The 16,635-nt window shown below is 40.8% G+C and overlaps 1 protein-coding gene across 8 annotated transcripts in view; it reads left to right on the top strand.

Moving 5' to 3' along the window:
- Window positions 1-167: 167 nt before the first annotated feature.
- Window positions 168-16,635, top strand: part of sgsm3 (small G protein signaling modulator 3) — a 39,314-nt gene continuing 22,846 nt past the window's right edge. The window contains exons 1-7 of one of the 8 annotated variants that reach the window (XM_087138734.1): window positions 168-414; window positions 9,431-9,585; window positions 9,764-9,830; window positions 10,662-10,792; window positions 14,397-14,534; window positions 15,337-15,393; window positions 15,942-16,076. In XM_087138734.1, coding sequence (XP_086994860.1) covers window positions 351-414; window positions 9,431-9,585; window positions 9,764-9,830; window positions 10,662-10,792; window positions 14,397-14,534; window positions 15,337-15,393; window positions 15,942-16,076 — 747 coding nt within the window. In that variant the 5' untranslated portion in view covers window positions 168-350. Of the gene's footprint in view, window positions 415-2,402; window positions 2,745-2,771; window positions 2,942-5,255; window positions 7,326-9,430; window positions 9,586-9,763; window positions 9,831-10,661; window positions 10,793-14,396; window positions 14,535-15,336; window positions 15,394-15,941; window positions 16,077-16,635 lie in introns of those variants that run through there. The other 7 variants (XM_022236672.2, XM_087138730.1, XM_087138729.1 and 4 more) reach the window with 7 other exon arrangements.

The following is a 16,635-nucleotide window of genomic DNA, read 5'->3' as shown; positions in this document are numbered from 1 at the left end:
CGCCTCCCACAAAAATGTAGGACACCAAGTACAAGTTAGAAAAAAAAGTGACATTTGCGCAAACAACATGAATGGCGCCTCACCTTCATATTTATGTACGTGTAGTTCATTCTAGCCAGTTGTGTACATTAGTAGTGCAGTGACGTATGCATGGTGCGCTGGTTACAGCATACGTGCGTACGTACGAGCTTGGCTCTCGAAGCAGTTTGATGTACGGGTACGGAACGTGCATAGCATTCATTGACGGATCCCGGCCCGAATGGCGATAACATCACGTCAGGGTAGATTTCACCACCGTCGTCCCACCCTGCTCCTCCGTGTTTACCGTCTGATTTTGCGGGCTAAAGGTGATGGACATAAGGTCTATGTTCGGGGGCCGTTCGACAGAAGGCTACACGGGTGGCCATGTGCACGGTAAGTCCCCCAAATGGGTCGAAAGCTGGCACCAAAACAAGACGAGGGAAGGGCAAAATGTCACTGTGCTGCACCAAGAGTCTTGGTCTGCTCTGCAGATGGCAGAGGACATGGAGGAGAAGCGAAGATGCAGTTCGCATCTGGCGTAGCACTTTGGTTGATTTGGTTGCTCCATCTTTTCCTTCTTCCATGCTCCATGCTAATTGCTATCATATCTGACCTAGCTTTGAAGTGTACCCACAGCTCTATGATACAAATTTAGTAGGCCAGTATTGAATATTGATGTCAAATACTTGTGTGACATCCTTTAGTTTCAACTTTACGATTTTTGTCCCATAATGTTCACATTCATGTTAGCAGTCACGAAGCCTACATGTAGATGTACATGTACGCCTTCATCATGTTCATGGGCCCAATGTTCTCGCATTATCATGGTGACGTGCACTTAATATGTAGATTATAAATGTAAGTTAAATTACCATGGCGGAACTTATTTGGTCACTGCATGTTAGTTTTCTTAAGTAAAACAGAGAAATGTTGGCATGCATCATGACCAGTAATTCATTTTTTTTGTAAATTGGTTCGGGTTTTTTTCATTAAAATTAATTAAAATATGATCACCCTGCCAATATGTTTTCACCATAAATTATTTGACAACCAATTTCATCAAATTTGTAAAACCAAAACATTGAAATTCGGAATGCAGATACACTTCAAACTTGTTTGGAAAATTAACAAAATGAAACATTTACCACCCAGTCAATAGTTTTTCTTCATCTGGCGATTTTCTCTGGTTAATATGCGAGCTCAACAAGCAAATTGTAAGGTCCATACGCTTGCAGTGTGTGCAAGGTTGCACAAATTGAAAGTCAGTCGTGTCGATTGACCAAAAATGCAATGAGCAAGGTCTTTCCCTCAATTTTCTGATGTGGGTCTTGTAATGAAAAATCAAACATTACTGAGGGTAATGTCTGTGGTGTCGGCTCTTGATTCTGTAGCTTGTGCATGTGCACAAAATCAGCAAGATTTTATGCTGTGCATGCAAGCCTACACATGTCCTCATTCATTCAAATTAACTCACGTTAAGACAAATGACCAGAATTTGTTCAATGTTCACATTGCAGGTAGTTAATACACCTTCCCTTAATATTTTGACTTGGGTCTTGAAAGCAAAAATGAGAATTTGCTGAGGATATGTGATTCTTCTGGATTTTGTGCCGAGTAGATAGAGGCAGTCAGCGACCACAAGACATCTCAGCTGTGTTGGTTTATTCTGTGGGAGCAAAGACGAAACGGTAGGAATGAATCTTCGTCATAAAGGGGTACCTCAGAAATAACTTGAAGGTGAAATAGTATGAACGAAAATCAAACAATCTGCGGTTCGTGCCAAAATTAAAGTGGCTGTCGCTATTTTGATTTAAACATTGTTTTAAGAAAAAGCAATGTAAATGAATCCAAAATATGTCTAATTGTACAAATACTGAAGAAATTTATGTAAACTTTCAAGATTTCTTCAATATTCAACAAACAAGCATTAACAATGGAAACAGTATAGTTTCTTACAGTTCTGAGAAGAAAGAATTTCAGCAGTACTCAGTAAATGAATAAAATCATGTGCCAGGCCCTATCCACAGTACTGTACAAAATTCTGTATTTAAATCTTCAAAATGCCAGGTTGTTTTTTCATCTGGGTAGATGCAGAACTGTACTGTACATGTATTTCCAGACGTTGTTACTCATTTAGGGCCAACGTGAGGTAAAAATTTAAGCAACAAAATTTGGCTTGTGAATTTTACATATGGCATTTGGCCCCTCCATCAAGGAAGATACCATCAGCGCTGTGTGCATTGGTTACCTGCTGCTTGTTCTGACTGTGAGGAGGTAAATTACATGCATGTACATGACTTTGCTGTCCCTCTTTTTTGGAAGAGAGATACATGTACTCTGTTATTAAATGTCATTGTATACGGGCCTACATGTAAGCAGATTTATCACCCAGCAACATTGGAGGATAATGACCCTCAGGGCACCCATTATGTACATAGGGCATAACTGCCTACATGTACCAGTATGCTGCTGTGTACATGTACAATTTCATACAGAGTTCAGACATTGCAGCGGTGTGTCACGGGTTATATACAGTGTATGCATGTACATTAGAAATGTACCGTTGAAGCAACTGCCTAGGACAGAGCTCTTTGGAGACACCATTGTAGACAAGGCACAAAGGCCTTTGAAGCCAACAGAGCTGCTGCCATTCAGGCAAAGAAGGAGAAAAGGAAACAGAGTTCCTTTGCTGTGGGTTTGTTCCCTTGCAGGATCTGTGGCCGGTGTGTATCACGGATCTGTCTTCATTCTCACATGAAGTCTGTCGGCAAATGGCCTGTCTGCCTACTCATCTGTCACATCGAGAGGAGACACCGTCATCTTAGATTTTGATACAGAAAATAATGTGCTCAATAAAACACTGTTTCTAGCATACCGATACGTACATGTACATTCTTGCTATGCGAGGGAATGATTGTTTGTGAGTGTAAGATACCGTGCATGGTGTTCTTGTATGCATGGCTGGCAACTCTTGGCCACAGAAATATGATGGAATGATGCTTTTCAATCCAGATAGGGTTTTTCTTTGGTGTACTTGTACATGAATGGGTAGACTGAAAGGCATGGGATTTACAAGCACTGTAAGTCTGTCTGTTGTAGCTATCATCATATTTTTATTCATGCTTCATTAAGCCAAAAACTCACACCGGCTGTGAATCACATGTGCTTTCATTTCACCATGGTTATATGGTTTAGGGTGGGTAGTTCCGCACACTGTAAGGAAGGGAATTTTATACGTTGTATGTAGTTCTTCAGAAACAAAAGAAATAAAAATTTCTGTAGGGAAACAACGATGTCAATTTGCTCTTAACGTTTGAAGAGCAGATGGACAGGTTGTTGTGTGCAATGCACGTTAATGTACATGTACACACTGACACTAATGAAGATCACTGCATGTTCAGCACATGTGGCTCTTCAAGTTCAAGTCTTGTTGAAAGCATTCGAGTGCAGTCACTTGAAGTTCCTTGGCTATAAATTCAGCACAGTTTACCCTACTGAATCAGTGGGCCTCACCCTTGTGCATGCGTCTTATTACACATTAATCTTATCCCGTTATGATGCAAAAACCAGAATGCGCGGGGGGGGGAGGAGAATTCCATATTAGAACATTTACTTGTTTGTGCATGTGTGGATATAAAAAGAATTCAGAGTATCGATGCTCCTCCGGTGGTACGAAAACAGAAGAAATTCTACATGTCATTAAAAACATTTCTCTTTGATGTACATGTACATATATGCATGATGCACCAGACATTAACATGTACATGCACAGGTCTGTATGCACACTATGTAGAGGGTGTTGTACATGTACAGGTACATGTACATGTATTTTTGTGCATTCCCGGTTGTTGCCAATAAAAAAACCTAATTTAACTACAGTACACCATATGTTTCATCTAAATAATTATAGGCCTGCATTATCCTCCTGTCTGGTTGTTGCGTTGCATCTATGTGTAGATAGAGGACTAATCTACCATGTCTACAGAGAGAAGGGATGGCTGTAATAATGACTCAAGGCCTTCTACATGTACCTGTACATTGTACATGAGCTTAACTCTCTCCTCTGTGGCAACATACATGTACATGTACATCGTGCCATTACATGTACATGTACAGCATGTACCTTGTGCGAGTGTTTGCCGCCTCCGCATGACGTCAAAACCTCCGATCAGTGGCTTTCATTTGCAGGAAACCCCTTCATTCCTATGAATGCTTTGCTGGGTCATATACGCATCGCTGGATGTGGATATTATGGCTTTGTTCCCTCAAGCAGTACTATTTAGCATATGTGTATATTGGAACTGAGCCAGTCCATCACCGGTTAAAAATTTGGCAAAGAATATGTTTGCAGTTGCATGTACATTGTATCTGGGCAAGGTTCTTGGTTGATTTTTATGAGAGAAAAAAAAATGACATGAAGACATTCATTACGTATTGTAGCAGCTTAACTTTCATGAAATTTCATTGACTACAACAAACATTGATGGCTACCAATGTTTGGGAATAAAAGAAGAAAACCTGAGATATATCCCAGGTTTTAGTCTTTTTTTAAGACGCACTGTTGATGTTAACCTTAAAAATCTCCAATTTCTAATTTAATGTAATATGTACATGGTACTGTACCCACACATCCTGAAGACAAGCAAAAACAGACAATATTTTGACTTGCACAAAATTTACAACCCCCATTTTTATACATCTTTATTAGTGATAAATTACACAAATTTTTCTCAGTTCCTTCCAAAACTGTTGGCTACAATGGATTATGGCTTTGGATACCACCAAAGGGGTGTTAGTTTCAACAGTTTTGTTGGGAGTAAATGGGCAGTCTCTAACCATTGCTGAGATGGAGAGAGTACCGTGAACATGTACGAGTACATGTACAATTACCGTACCAATAACCATACATGTACATGTACCCAAATGATGCGTGTTAAAAATTTCACAAAGAATACAGACATTTCACAACAGTGCACCTCCAAGAGTTTGCAACGCGTTGGCCTATCACAGTGCGCGAAATGTGTCGACCCAATGTGCATTTGAAAAAGTCGACAAATTTCGCGCTTTGTGATATGGCCAACGCGTTGCAAACTCTTTGAGGTGCACTATTGTGAATCACCCGTATTGGCGTGTTAAAAATTTCACAAAGAATTGCTGACAATTAGTTTACCTTCATTTGGTAAATTTTACAGACTTCAAAACTTGGATAAAATATGAACTATCAAGATTTTTATGTTATTTGCTGTGTTAATTTAGATTAGTTTGATCTTGTTTTGCATTCAAAATGTTATTAATCCATTAGAAATAATCCATTCCTTCCCACTTTCAAACAATTAACGACGGTACGTGGAAACTTTGACGAGTGTGATGTAGAATGAGTTGCTGCTTTTCAGTACCAGCACGTTTTGCTCCGTCGGTCTGGATTTGTACATGTAGAGCAAGGCCTATGCGTGCGCTTGTAAAATTGCACAGTGAAAATCAGTCACCTGACCTTGTTGACTAGGAAACTGGCATAATTTACCCATTCAGTTCCTCATTCTTGTGGCTTTTGCAAACACTGTAATCAACGGTAGATTGTAAGTTTCTCGACGTAATCCACACTAAATTGTGCAATACTTTCAGTTTTTTTCTTGTTCAATTATTACACTATTTACAGTCCAAAATATACAGAGTAAGTAGCGTAGGGGATGTAACAAAGATGGAGAACAAACAATGGTAGTGACGCACATGGAACCTCTACGTACCAGTGTGTACGGTAGTGTGCTTGTACAATTCGCCGTTAACGGTTTTAAGAATTAAAAAATGCACTCATTGCTTATCCCACCCTGACTCCAGAATGTTTTGTTTTTCTGTTGATGCACGTCTGAATTAATAAAAACAATAAAAAGAAATGAGCCATCTGTTTAGTTAAACATGTACAATGTATGTAATACCAAATGCTTGTACATGTACAGTGCGTGTGCCTTTTTTCTCTGTGATTAGCTCACATAATTTCTTCTTTAACAAAATTTTCAGAATATGTATGTACATATGTGCATGTACTTCTGTGGACAAATACGATGGGAAAAACACACTCGGCTTCCAGGTTTGTTCTGGTTTCAGAAACAGACATTCAAATTACTGACATTATAATCAATTGCCTTTTTAGCGCATCTAGTGGGTATTTCGAACCCCGTTAAAATAGTTATAAAGATACACAAAGAAATTGAATAGCGAGGGATTGGAACCTGTGACCTCCGAAACACTGCTTGTGTTCTGGTAACTGACTGATTGTGCTATCCAACCCTATATTGGGGGTCCGTCCAAGTCGTCACTATGGTTGTTCAGGGGTGTTAGCCACAAGCCATGAACTGGTACATGTACACGTACATTACTTTTATTGGCAATGTTGCAAACGCTGGGCAGTGGTGGTCTTGGATCATTCAGAAGGGATGAGGCACACAAATTGTCCAACCCTATAGTCTAATTGTGTTTGTTAACATTTCGCCTTGCGGTATGTGTGCGCACAGCATCCCCACCAGTATATTGGTACTATTATATTATACTATTGGTATTATTATATCATACGCAAATATAGAAAGTGCCATTTTGCTAGCATTATACTATTGTTGGCCTTCGTCAGAATTGTGCAAATAATGCGCTGGTATGAATATCCATACACAGTTTGTCTGTTAAAATTCCCGATGGAATGCGTCTTTGATAGCTTTTACACCACATTATGCCACTCTGATCACACCCCAGTATTGTAGGCTTTCAACATTGTGTAGTTGCTTTACAGAACACGCATTGCCTGGAACTTAACAATTTGCAGGCTATCAAGTGTCAACATTAGCAAAAGAGAACCGCAGTAATGTTCCCAACCAACTTGCCCTTTGAGGCGAAGGTAAATTCGTAGGCTGTATGGTTCATGACCCAAATTTTGAAATGATCCAAGTTCTGGTCTGCTTGCTGTGAAGAATGGGTAAATTACTTCCCCAAATAAGGTTCTGCCAAGGGAAAAAAAAGGAGAAAAAAAAAGAAAGGTGGGTAACATACATGTACCTAAAAACTGCATTTGAAAAAATACAACCACAAAGAAGCTATTGAAATGCACTCTTTTACCGGCATACCACACACCTTTGAAAGCTCCTGCCTTTTTAAGTGGTGGCGGGTTATTAACACCATCAAACAGTTTATGAGAGTCAGAAGTTGAGCCGGTATATTCTTTGGGCTGTGCTTGCCTGTGCTGTTTTCCTGAAATCCTCCCTCCTTGTGTTTGATAAAATTGAACATGGGTTTGTCACCATTTCCTTGCTGGTGTGACTGTAAGTAAATTCTAACATCAGTTATTTTTTTACGGAGTCTACATGTAGCTTTAAATGTAAATTAGTTATTTTATGAGGGAAGGAATAAGAGGGTATCATTTCAATAGTAGCCTTTCTGAATTTCCTTAAATTCAATCTTTTACCCCAGGAAGACAACAAAATACTCGTTCAATTTTGATTTGATTTAATATACATGTAATCTGAGTTCAAACTTAAGTTTTCTTGAATTGGAACTGTGGCACTGTACATTATACATGTAGGAAGGAAAACACATCATCGAGCCACGATTCTGAAGAAATTTGTCTCTTCTTGAGGAGCCCCTGTGGCATTCAAGAACAAAAGTTAAAATTGTGATGGACCCTACTGAACCACCCAGCTTTGAAAGTGTGACAAGGTTGCAGCTACATTGCAGTTTGTGTATTTATGTATGTGTATAGTTGTACATGTAACTTACCAGTGTGTTGAAGATGAGTTAAGATAGCTGTCTTGCTTTTCATCCCACGGGACATACCATGGTCCAAGTGCCTTCCCTTTCCCCACTGGTAGCACCCCCATCCTCCCCATCCGCCCCCCCCCCCAAAGTAATAAGTGACCCATCATGTCAATGTTGACTTTATAGAATTTTCAGGCAGCCGGTAGCACGGACCTCATACATATATTCATGTATGACTTGTGTAAATATAGGAAAGCAAGACTGATCTAGCTACGTACTGCACAGGCTTGAGTGCAGAGTAACAAGGATGCGTTGCTAAGGTGTCTGCATGGTTGAATTAACTCAAGGGAAGTATGCCGCAGATATTGGCCACAAAAAGACTTTCATTTTCTAATCCTGCCTCACCCTAAAGTACGGTACAGTACTTGGTGCCACTGCTTTTACTCAGCTGAGTACAAATCTTCTTTTTATCTTCTGTCGCTTGTAAATCTACCGGTAGTTAATCAACGTCCAGAAAAGCTCCAAAGGATTATGTGATGCTGCTGTAGCCTCACAGAGTCTTGATTTGTCCAAATGAATGGGATGGACTGAAAGCGCTTGTACAAGCCTTGTAGCTTGCCCAGGATGGAGTCAGGACACTGGAGAAAAGCCTTGCAGTAGTCGCAGCGTAGTCTGTGTGTTCCACACTCTGCGTTAGCTTGGCCATGCAGATTTGCAACTGGGTAATTCCAGAAAATAGGGGTCCAAAAGTGTGACATTTTTGTGTCCCTGTTACATCTGACCTTTGTTATTTGACATGGAAATATCACCGGAATTGATCTCAAACTGTTACTATTTGTTTGGCAGGTAATTTGCATTAATTCCTCAATTCCTCGGAAATTAGAAAATGTGTTCTGAACTTACAAAATCATATGTCAGATGTGACAGGGACACGAAAAAAAATGGACCCCTAATTTCTGGAATTACCCAACTGTAGAATAGTCTTTTGCCAGTACAATACATTCACTGAAGTACTTGTGGGTATAGCAGAACTTTGCAGATTTTCTTGTTAAAACAGGAACCTCGTTATTACCAGGCATAAAAACAATGAAAAACAAGGGATTGGGGCCTGAACATTTCATTGTTATGCAAAATGTTCAATGTTGTATTAACAGTGCTGTTTATTAACCCTAACCCCCTAGGCCTTTTTAATAGGAATCAGCCTCAATACTCCAGAATCCTCCGATTTTTCGACATGAAATAATTGCATTCAGCCTCAATCCTCCAAAATTTCTTGACAATGTTATTTGGAGGTGTGCCTACTGCCTCAATCCTTCAAAATTCTCCGGCAATTCCCCTCATTATGTTGAGGCTTTGCCGATGGCATTCTTGAGTTGTGCGGTTTCAAAAGAAATAATGGGCTAAACGTGTGCTTGACTAAGCAAAAACAACACAAGGTCTAATCCACGACCTTCATGCATGGCATCCTTTGCAATCAGCCATGCACTTTTGCCATTCACCCTCAATCCTCCGAAATCTTCCAAAACCGATCGAGGAGGATTAGGATTAATCAGGTTGGACTGTTTTAATACCTAGTGTAGAGGGTTGGTCAGTTTTAATATAGGGACCTGTTTTTCACACTGGTTTTTCTGAACCCAGTATGCTTGGTTTTGGTTTTTTTGTCAAATTGCAGCTGAGACCCTTTCTGAAGATGAAGATGACGAGATGTGTTCACGATTGAGTCGTCAACGACGGGGGTCGGGGGGTTTAACCCCCACCCCTGGGGGACCTTTCTCTGCGCTCTGCTCTTCCATGTGGCCACAGGACATACTAGCCAGCCTGGCACAGGTGGGGCAAGACTCTCAGTGTATTCCACACATTCAAGCTTTGTTTTCAAAGTTGATAAGGTTCATGCGTGTCTTGTGATGGTACAAAAACACACTGGAGCATGCAGTTGGGACACTACAGATTTGGTCACGAGCGTAGAGTTTGAGTAATGCTTGGCTGGTTTTCCTCCCTCCCACAGACTGAGGATTCTGGCGCCCAGATGGATTTCCGATATGATGAGTTTGGTTTCCGAGTAGATGAAGAAGGTAAGTAACAGTATAAAGAACTGACAGTAGGTACATCGGTGCCATTGTTGTATGCACAGTGCCACCAGAGTGTTCGAAGGGATATGGCTGTCAAGGTCAAATAGAAGTGAGGTTGGTAGCTGTGGAATCAGGTGAACTCGCTTCAAGAAAACATGCCACCAACTGCCACCAGTGATGGTAGATGAAAAAGAATACGTAAAAAAGGTGTCAGGGTATGAAAGTGTGATGGGACAGTTTTAAACTCGCACCTTTAAAACTGGATAGGGGCCTGGGGACAGTATCGACCATACGGAACCCATTCGGAACCCATTCATGCGTACAAGGACCTTTTGGGATTAATGATTTTCTTCAACTTGTTTTTTTGATGCACCCCGTTAGTGATACTATGGTATGATCTTTGCATATGCAGATGGCCCAGTATAGCAGTCTCCTTTTATGGAAATACGCACAAGTGACAGGTGCTGAGTTATTGTAAAGTGCTACTGTGACATAGCTATCCCTAACAGTCCCAAATCCTCGGATATCAAGTTGATTTTACATACACCCTTGGGGGTTGATGATTTTCATGTACTGCATGAGGGTTAGAGATCTGTACACTAGGAGTCAAAATCTCCTACATGAAACCAGCAACGTTTACAAAAACTGGTTGGTTACCTTTTTCTTCTGCTAAGAATCACCCATGTGACCGGCACTTTGACAAGTGGCAATTAGATAGCAGTAAATAAAAGCCAAGCAATGCAGGATTCACAGAGGACAGCTATTTTTGCCTAACAGGTAGGGCATGAGTTTGGATATGTCCCCACCATTCTACCATTGTGCTTTCTTTCCCAGACGGTGCAGAGCCCAATTCCAGTAAGTTGTTAAGTCAGCCCTTCCTGGAGGACCCACAGCATCGCTTGAAGTGGACGGCCTACTTTGAGTTTGCCCACAATCAGGACGTCGGGAACCTCACCTGGGATAAGGTATGGGCTATTCGTATGGGGGATTTGTCCAAGTTTGTCGGTGGCTTCCCTTATTAAAAAACATTGCAGCCAAATTTTCCTTGATGTTAACCCCAAGAGCCTCTGTCCTTCAGTAACTCGTAACTTGTGCAATCTATTTGTACTTGAAGGGTTAGGGTTTGACCCTTGTTTTCACTGAACTGGCCTCATCCATGCTTCAGAAATTACAGTGCTGTGGTTCCCCCTTTCCCCATTTCATGAAAAGGATGCACCACTATAATAAACCCTTGTCTATTTACCACAGTGAGTTTATTTAGCCCCTAATGCTGGCTGCCTTTTCACAGGCAATAAACCTACTTACATGTAGAATATTTGTCTAGCAAAATAAAAATGGAACCAAGTGGAATTTTCAAGCATGATGTTTTGTTGAATGGTGCATCTTCTCTATAAAATGTCATGTGCATGTCACGGTTATATATATACATGGCTCGTAACCAGCAGTCGCAATTATCCATGTTATCAGTGCATTGGTGGTAAATCCAGGCCTAATCTGTGCCCGTTTGATGTGGCTTGCTTCATTGCTGTTGCGAGAAATTGATTGTTTTGTTCAGCCACACTAAGCAGGCAATCCCTTGATTCGGTTTATGACCTGGGGCCAATTTCATAGAGTTGCTTAAATTTGCTTAAGTGGGAAAAAACTTTGCTTAATAAACTAAGGTTGCCAGCTCAAACACTATCTGATTGTCATGCTAACCAAAAAACAGCTAAATATGATCCCAAAACAATATACATAACAGGGAGTTTTGGCTGGTTACCTGAGGTTTTTTTGCGCGCTTAAGCAAATTTCATGCTTGTGAAATTGGCCCCAGGCCACAGATATTACCTTGTGTTTGACGTCATCACTGGTTGCCAGTATGTATACAGAAAGGCTCACCAAGTACAATGGCACTGTACACCTGGTTTGTGCCGTGCAATTTACTGTGACTGGTAAAGCTCCAATGTGTTCGAGTGTGTCCAAGGGAACAGCTGTTGATATTGTTTGAAGTGAAAATTTTCATATTTTAAGCTCAAATTAGTCAAACGATTTCCATGTGTCTGACTGACATTATTCTTGCTTGTTTACAAATAGTACAATGAAAGCCTTCCGAGCCATTTTCAGGGCTGAGAACTTTGCCATAACCTTTTCCCCAAAGGAGCATGTTTGATGTTGGTGGAAGGACAACAAAAGAACTGAGAGAAGGTTCTCAAGTGTACATGTATATTTGCACCAGAATCAATATGTACATGTTCTTTAGATATGGATCACAAGCAAGGCATTTACTTTTTCAAGAGTTGATATGAGGTACGGGGTAGAAGAAATGTCCTTGACCGTTTTGTCATTCCACCAGGGTTACTTTTGGCAGTGCTCATTGTATGTGCATGTAAAAAACTGAGAAACATGAAAAACAGGGACCTGGCCAAATGCTAAATACATGAAGTGTGGGTGACTCTCTCCAGACTGAATGCATGCCGTAGTATGTCTTCTCTGTGGCTGTCGTCCGAAGATGCTAACGGCCCCCATAAGCTGCTTACAATATGTCAGTACTGTACTGCAGTATGTGGGCATGCGTGTACATGTGTTCATATACGTACATGTACCGGTAATATGTGCATAAATTTACATCTACATTTCTTCTCTGTTGCAAATACGTGTGGTAAAAAAGGACAGGAAAAGATATTTTGTTCTTGTACATGTATTTCACTTACATGTATTTACGTGGTTTCAATCCAAAGCTTCACTGAATTCAGATGTGCACTGTGAAAATTGAAAATTGGCGTACAGTACAAACATGTGTACACAGTTGTACTTTGTTTTCCCTTCAATTTCTTCTGGTAGCCCTCAACCTTAAAGTGACATTTGCAAAAGGAAAAATGTCAAATTATACAAAAAAAAAGGCTGGCACAAGATATCTGTGCATGTTTGTATGCTGTGATTATTTGCTGATTACTGTAACTCTCTCAGGTTTGACTTTGAATTGTACATCTGACGTCATCCCTCCCTCCACGCATAATCAGTTTGCATTAAAACAACAGGTGCTTCACTCTGCCATTTGCAAACGTGTGGGAGAATTAATTACACACTGTACCAATATCGGTGTACATGTAGCTCATACATAGGCACTTGTAGGTATTTGAAGCTGAGCTTCACACACTATTCCTCTTTATGGAGTAGCTTCGGTACATCGCTCCTGTAAAACAGTCAAAGAGATTTAGTGTCGTTTTGAAGTTTTGACTATTTCTCTGGCGTAATTGTCTGAATGAGATACATCTACCTGCATCCCTTTTTGTCAATTTTTTTGGATATACTTTGATTGTGAGAAATTTGCTGACGCTAACAGTTGCCTTGAAAGACATCTAATTTGAAGGGGCCTTTTCATGGGGACAGATTGGGGATGTTATGCACTTTCCTTATCTTGGAACTCCCTGACTTTCCCTCAGCCAATCCTTTCCCATGCTTTTTATTTGTAGAGGCCAGGATTCTGTAAAGTACTAGGTCATTCTATCAATTCGAGTTCCAAATGTGAGACATTTTTGTGTCCCTGTCACGCTCAACCTGTGTATGATTTGATCTGGAACATTGCTGAAATTGACTTCAAATTGTTTTCTTTGTTTGGCAGGTAATTTGTGTTACTCGTACTTCATTACTTGTGGAATTTAGAGAAATGTGTTCTTAACTTACCAAAACCGTACATGTACATGTACATCTACTGTATGTCAGATGTGACAAGGGCACGAAAAAAAATTGGACCCCAAATTGATTAAATGACTCTAATTGTAGACCACGTTTGGGTGCGTTTTAGTTATTGATTCCAAACCCTGAGTGTGTATGCATATGCTGCGCATACATAATGATAATTAAGCTCTTTTGTGAGTGATTTCCACCGGTCTGTCTTTCGTTTTTCTTAGTTTTCACAGTACAGCTCCTGATTGTTTTCCCCAGGCTCTGTGGCTAGTCTCTCCCTTCTTTCTAATCAATACTCCTCTCACAGCCACGCACCTGTCGTCAACAAATCCCTGCCTCACAGCCGGATGAGCCTTGGACATGTGCTCACATTTTGGCTTTCGTTATTAGGATCTCTAGATGAGATTTCAACCAGGGAGAACCTTTGACCAAGTCTCCCACACTGCATATCTGATAAAATTCACATTTACATTTACATTGGTTTGTGTGGTCTGCCCATGTCTGTTTTCATTCAGTTGGTATTAAGAATGTTTGAATTCTGTGTCCATAGTCCTCATAGCTGTGGTTTTGAAGGTGGGCCTTAATATTAAAATATGCTGTGAAAATTAAGAATCTGAATTGTTGAAACTTTATATCCAGTTATATTCTTTGTCATATCATTTGAATCCCTTAAATCCACCACTAACTTGAGTTTTTGTTATAATGAAGAAAACACCATGCACGGATGTGCTTTGAGTATTATTTTAATCAGAACACAAAATCTTCTGTGAAAAAAAGTAAGAGAAAGAAAACGTGCAGTCTTGGGGTATTGCTGCATGTACTTTTATTTTGTTAATGAGAAAAGTAGTTAATAGGGAAACAAATAAATGACTTGACGTTTTTCTTTTTCTTTTTTTTCTGCAGCTTGAAAGTAGACTACCTCACACAGAGAAGTTACGTCACCTGGTTCATGAGGGCATTCCCCACAGCATGCGACCCAACCTGTGGATGAGGCTGTCAGGGGCCCAACTTAAAAAGGAGAACAGCGAAACATCATACAAGGTGTGTCGGGTGTTAACCAACTAAGTCTGTGGGTCATTCTTCAATAGAAGCCCGTCAGTGTGACACCAAAACTTGAACCCTTGATATGCTAGTGCAGTGTAATCCCCTGTGGTGATAGGGAGTTTTCTCAAATCTCCAAAAGCCGTCTGTTCTGAAGAGGCCGACTGTTCCCGTGCTGAACATCCTGAACAAGTGTGGTGTTCTGGAATGGGAGTATGTCCCCCATGTATACACCTGCTGGGGGAAATCATGATCCAGCTGATCTTCATTCCTTAGCTTGTTGCCAACAGGAATGCCGAATGCACCACACTCTAAATATTGCATTTCCAAAAGGAGAAGGTATACATCGCTTCCTTAACCTTGAGTCCATAGGACTTTTGTTTGGAATCTGCCTCAGCCCTCTGAAATCCACAACTGCACAGGAACTGCATGGCAATATCAGGAATGCAAGTTTTTAGACAGAAGCCTGGTTTCAGGCTTTTGAAAATGTTGAGCTAATCTTGGGACTTCTCGAGGAATAATCAGGCTTTATTTCGGAGGTCCAGACAAGAAGCTTTTGAGTATCCTTTGCATATTTATGCATGCTTTATCTTGTATCATGTAATATTGAAAGAGCCATGTCTCCCTAAATCCTACAGAATCCTACAAAGCCTGTTGGTTTTGAAAGGTCTGAGTGGTTATAGTCAAGCTTCGCAGCCTGTTGTCTAGGTGTTGTGTTGCCTGTTGTCTAGGTGTTGTGTTGAGTGTACTTAATCGGTTTTTAGGTACCACCTGTTTGATTTGATCTGTTTCTGTCATGCAGGAGATCATCAAAGCCAGCACCAGCGATCACTCCCTGACTGCTAAACAGATAGAGAAGGTAAGACTCATTTCTCAGAAAGATAGAACCGGTTGACTTCACTTTGGATCTGTGGCAAAGACACACTGTCCAAAATCACTCAGACACTGTCTGGGGACCGACGGACGTTTGAGTGAACCATTAAATGTTTTTATGCATGACTCTAGCACAGTAAATTTTTAGCTTCGGCTTTGAGGTTCTTTCTGAAGTATGGTTTCCTAAAAAAATTTTGCCCCACCTTTTTTTTTTGTCGCTCACATTGACTTCAAGTGAAGTTTTCTTGCATTTTCAAAGGCATGTACATGTATTTCAAAAATTGCATTACAGTACTTGAAGAATAAATAACATTTGGTTTACAGGATTTTGCCAGTGGCATTCCACAAATTTTCATTTTCATGGTGTTGGCTTCCAAAAAAACCAAAGAAAAATGCCTTTCTTCTCCACACTGATATTCTGTGCCCTTTGACTCTTCTTATAAACTCACCGAAATCTCATCTTACCACACTTGTATCTCATCAACTAGACTCAACTCTTGAATATTCTGTACCATTTATTGCCATTCTCACCAGGATCTGCTGCGCACTATGCCCAGCAATGCCTGCTTCTCCTCCAGTAAGAGTACTGGAGTGTCCCGTCTGAGGCGCGTTCTCCGTGGCATAGCCTGGCTCTACCCTGACATCGGCTACTGCCAAGGAACAGGGGTGGTAAGTTTCTCTTTTGACGTGATTTGCAGGCTGACTGAACGATCGAAGGGAAGAACATCAGAAATGTACTCACTTTTTCAGCTGAAGGCAGAGGGTGAAAAAAATGCCATGTTTGCCTTCGTTTGATGAAGTCCTGAAGAGTACTTACTCATCCAACATTAGTCAAGTTTAGGGCACGTGATCACAACATGTGGAAGTTCTCTCAATATTGGCGGAAACAGTGTTCCTGCTACGGACCGCGAGCTGGACCAAGAGAGGGCCCTATTTTCCTGGCAATGGAGGCTCCTTTGGGCAGAACTGAAGTTTGCTGGTTCACGAACAACTAGGAAATGCACATTTCTTTTTTCTGAACCGTAGCTGGTCCAATGATTTCACAATTAAAGCGGCTACATCCCCCAAGTTATCTGTAATGCATTGACCTGTTGTTGTTGTGACTTTTGTTGTTTGAAACGTGGCCACATTTTCTCAGCAAGACCCTGTTTTTCTCGGTGTACACCAGTGTTGGAGGTCTCGAGACCGTGGTCTCGGTCTCGCAACTTCAGGTCTCAGTCTTGGCCTC

The sequence above is a fragment of the Acanthaster planci genome, linkage group LG07 (assembly GCF_054643075.1).
Source record: "Acanthaster planci isolate LZ-2023a linkage group LG07, COTS_SCS, whole genome shotgun sequence".
Lineage (NCBI taxonomy): Eukaryota > Metazoa > Echinodermata > Asteroidea > Valvatida > Acanthasteridae > Acanthaster > Acanthaster planci.
Note: the sequence above shows the minus strand (reverse complement) of the source record. Positions and strands in the feature narration are given on the sequence as shown.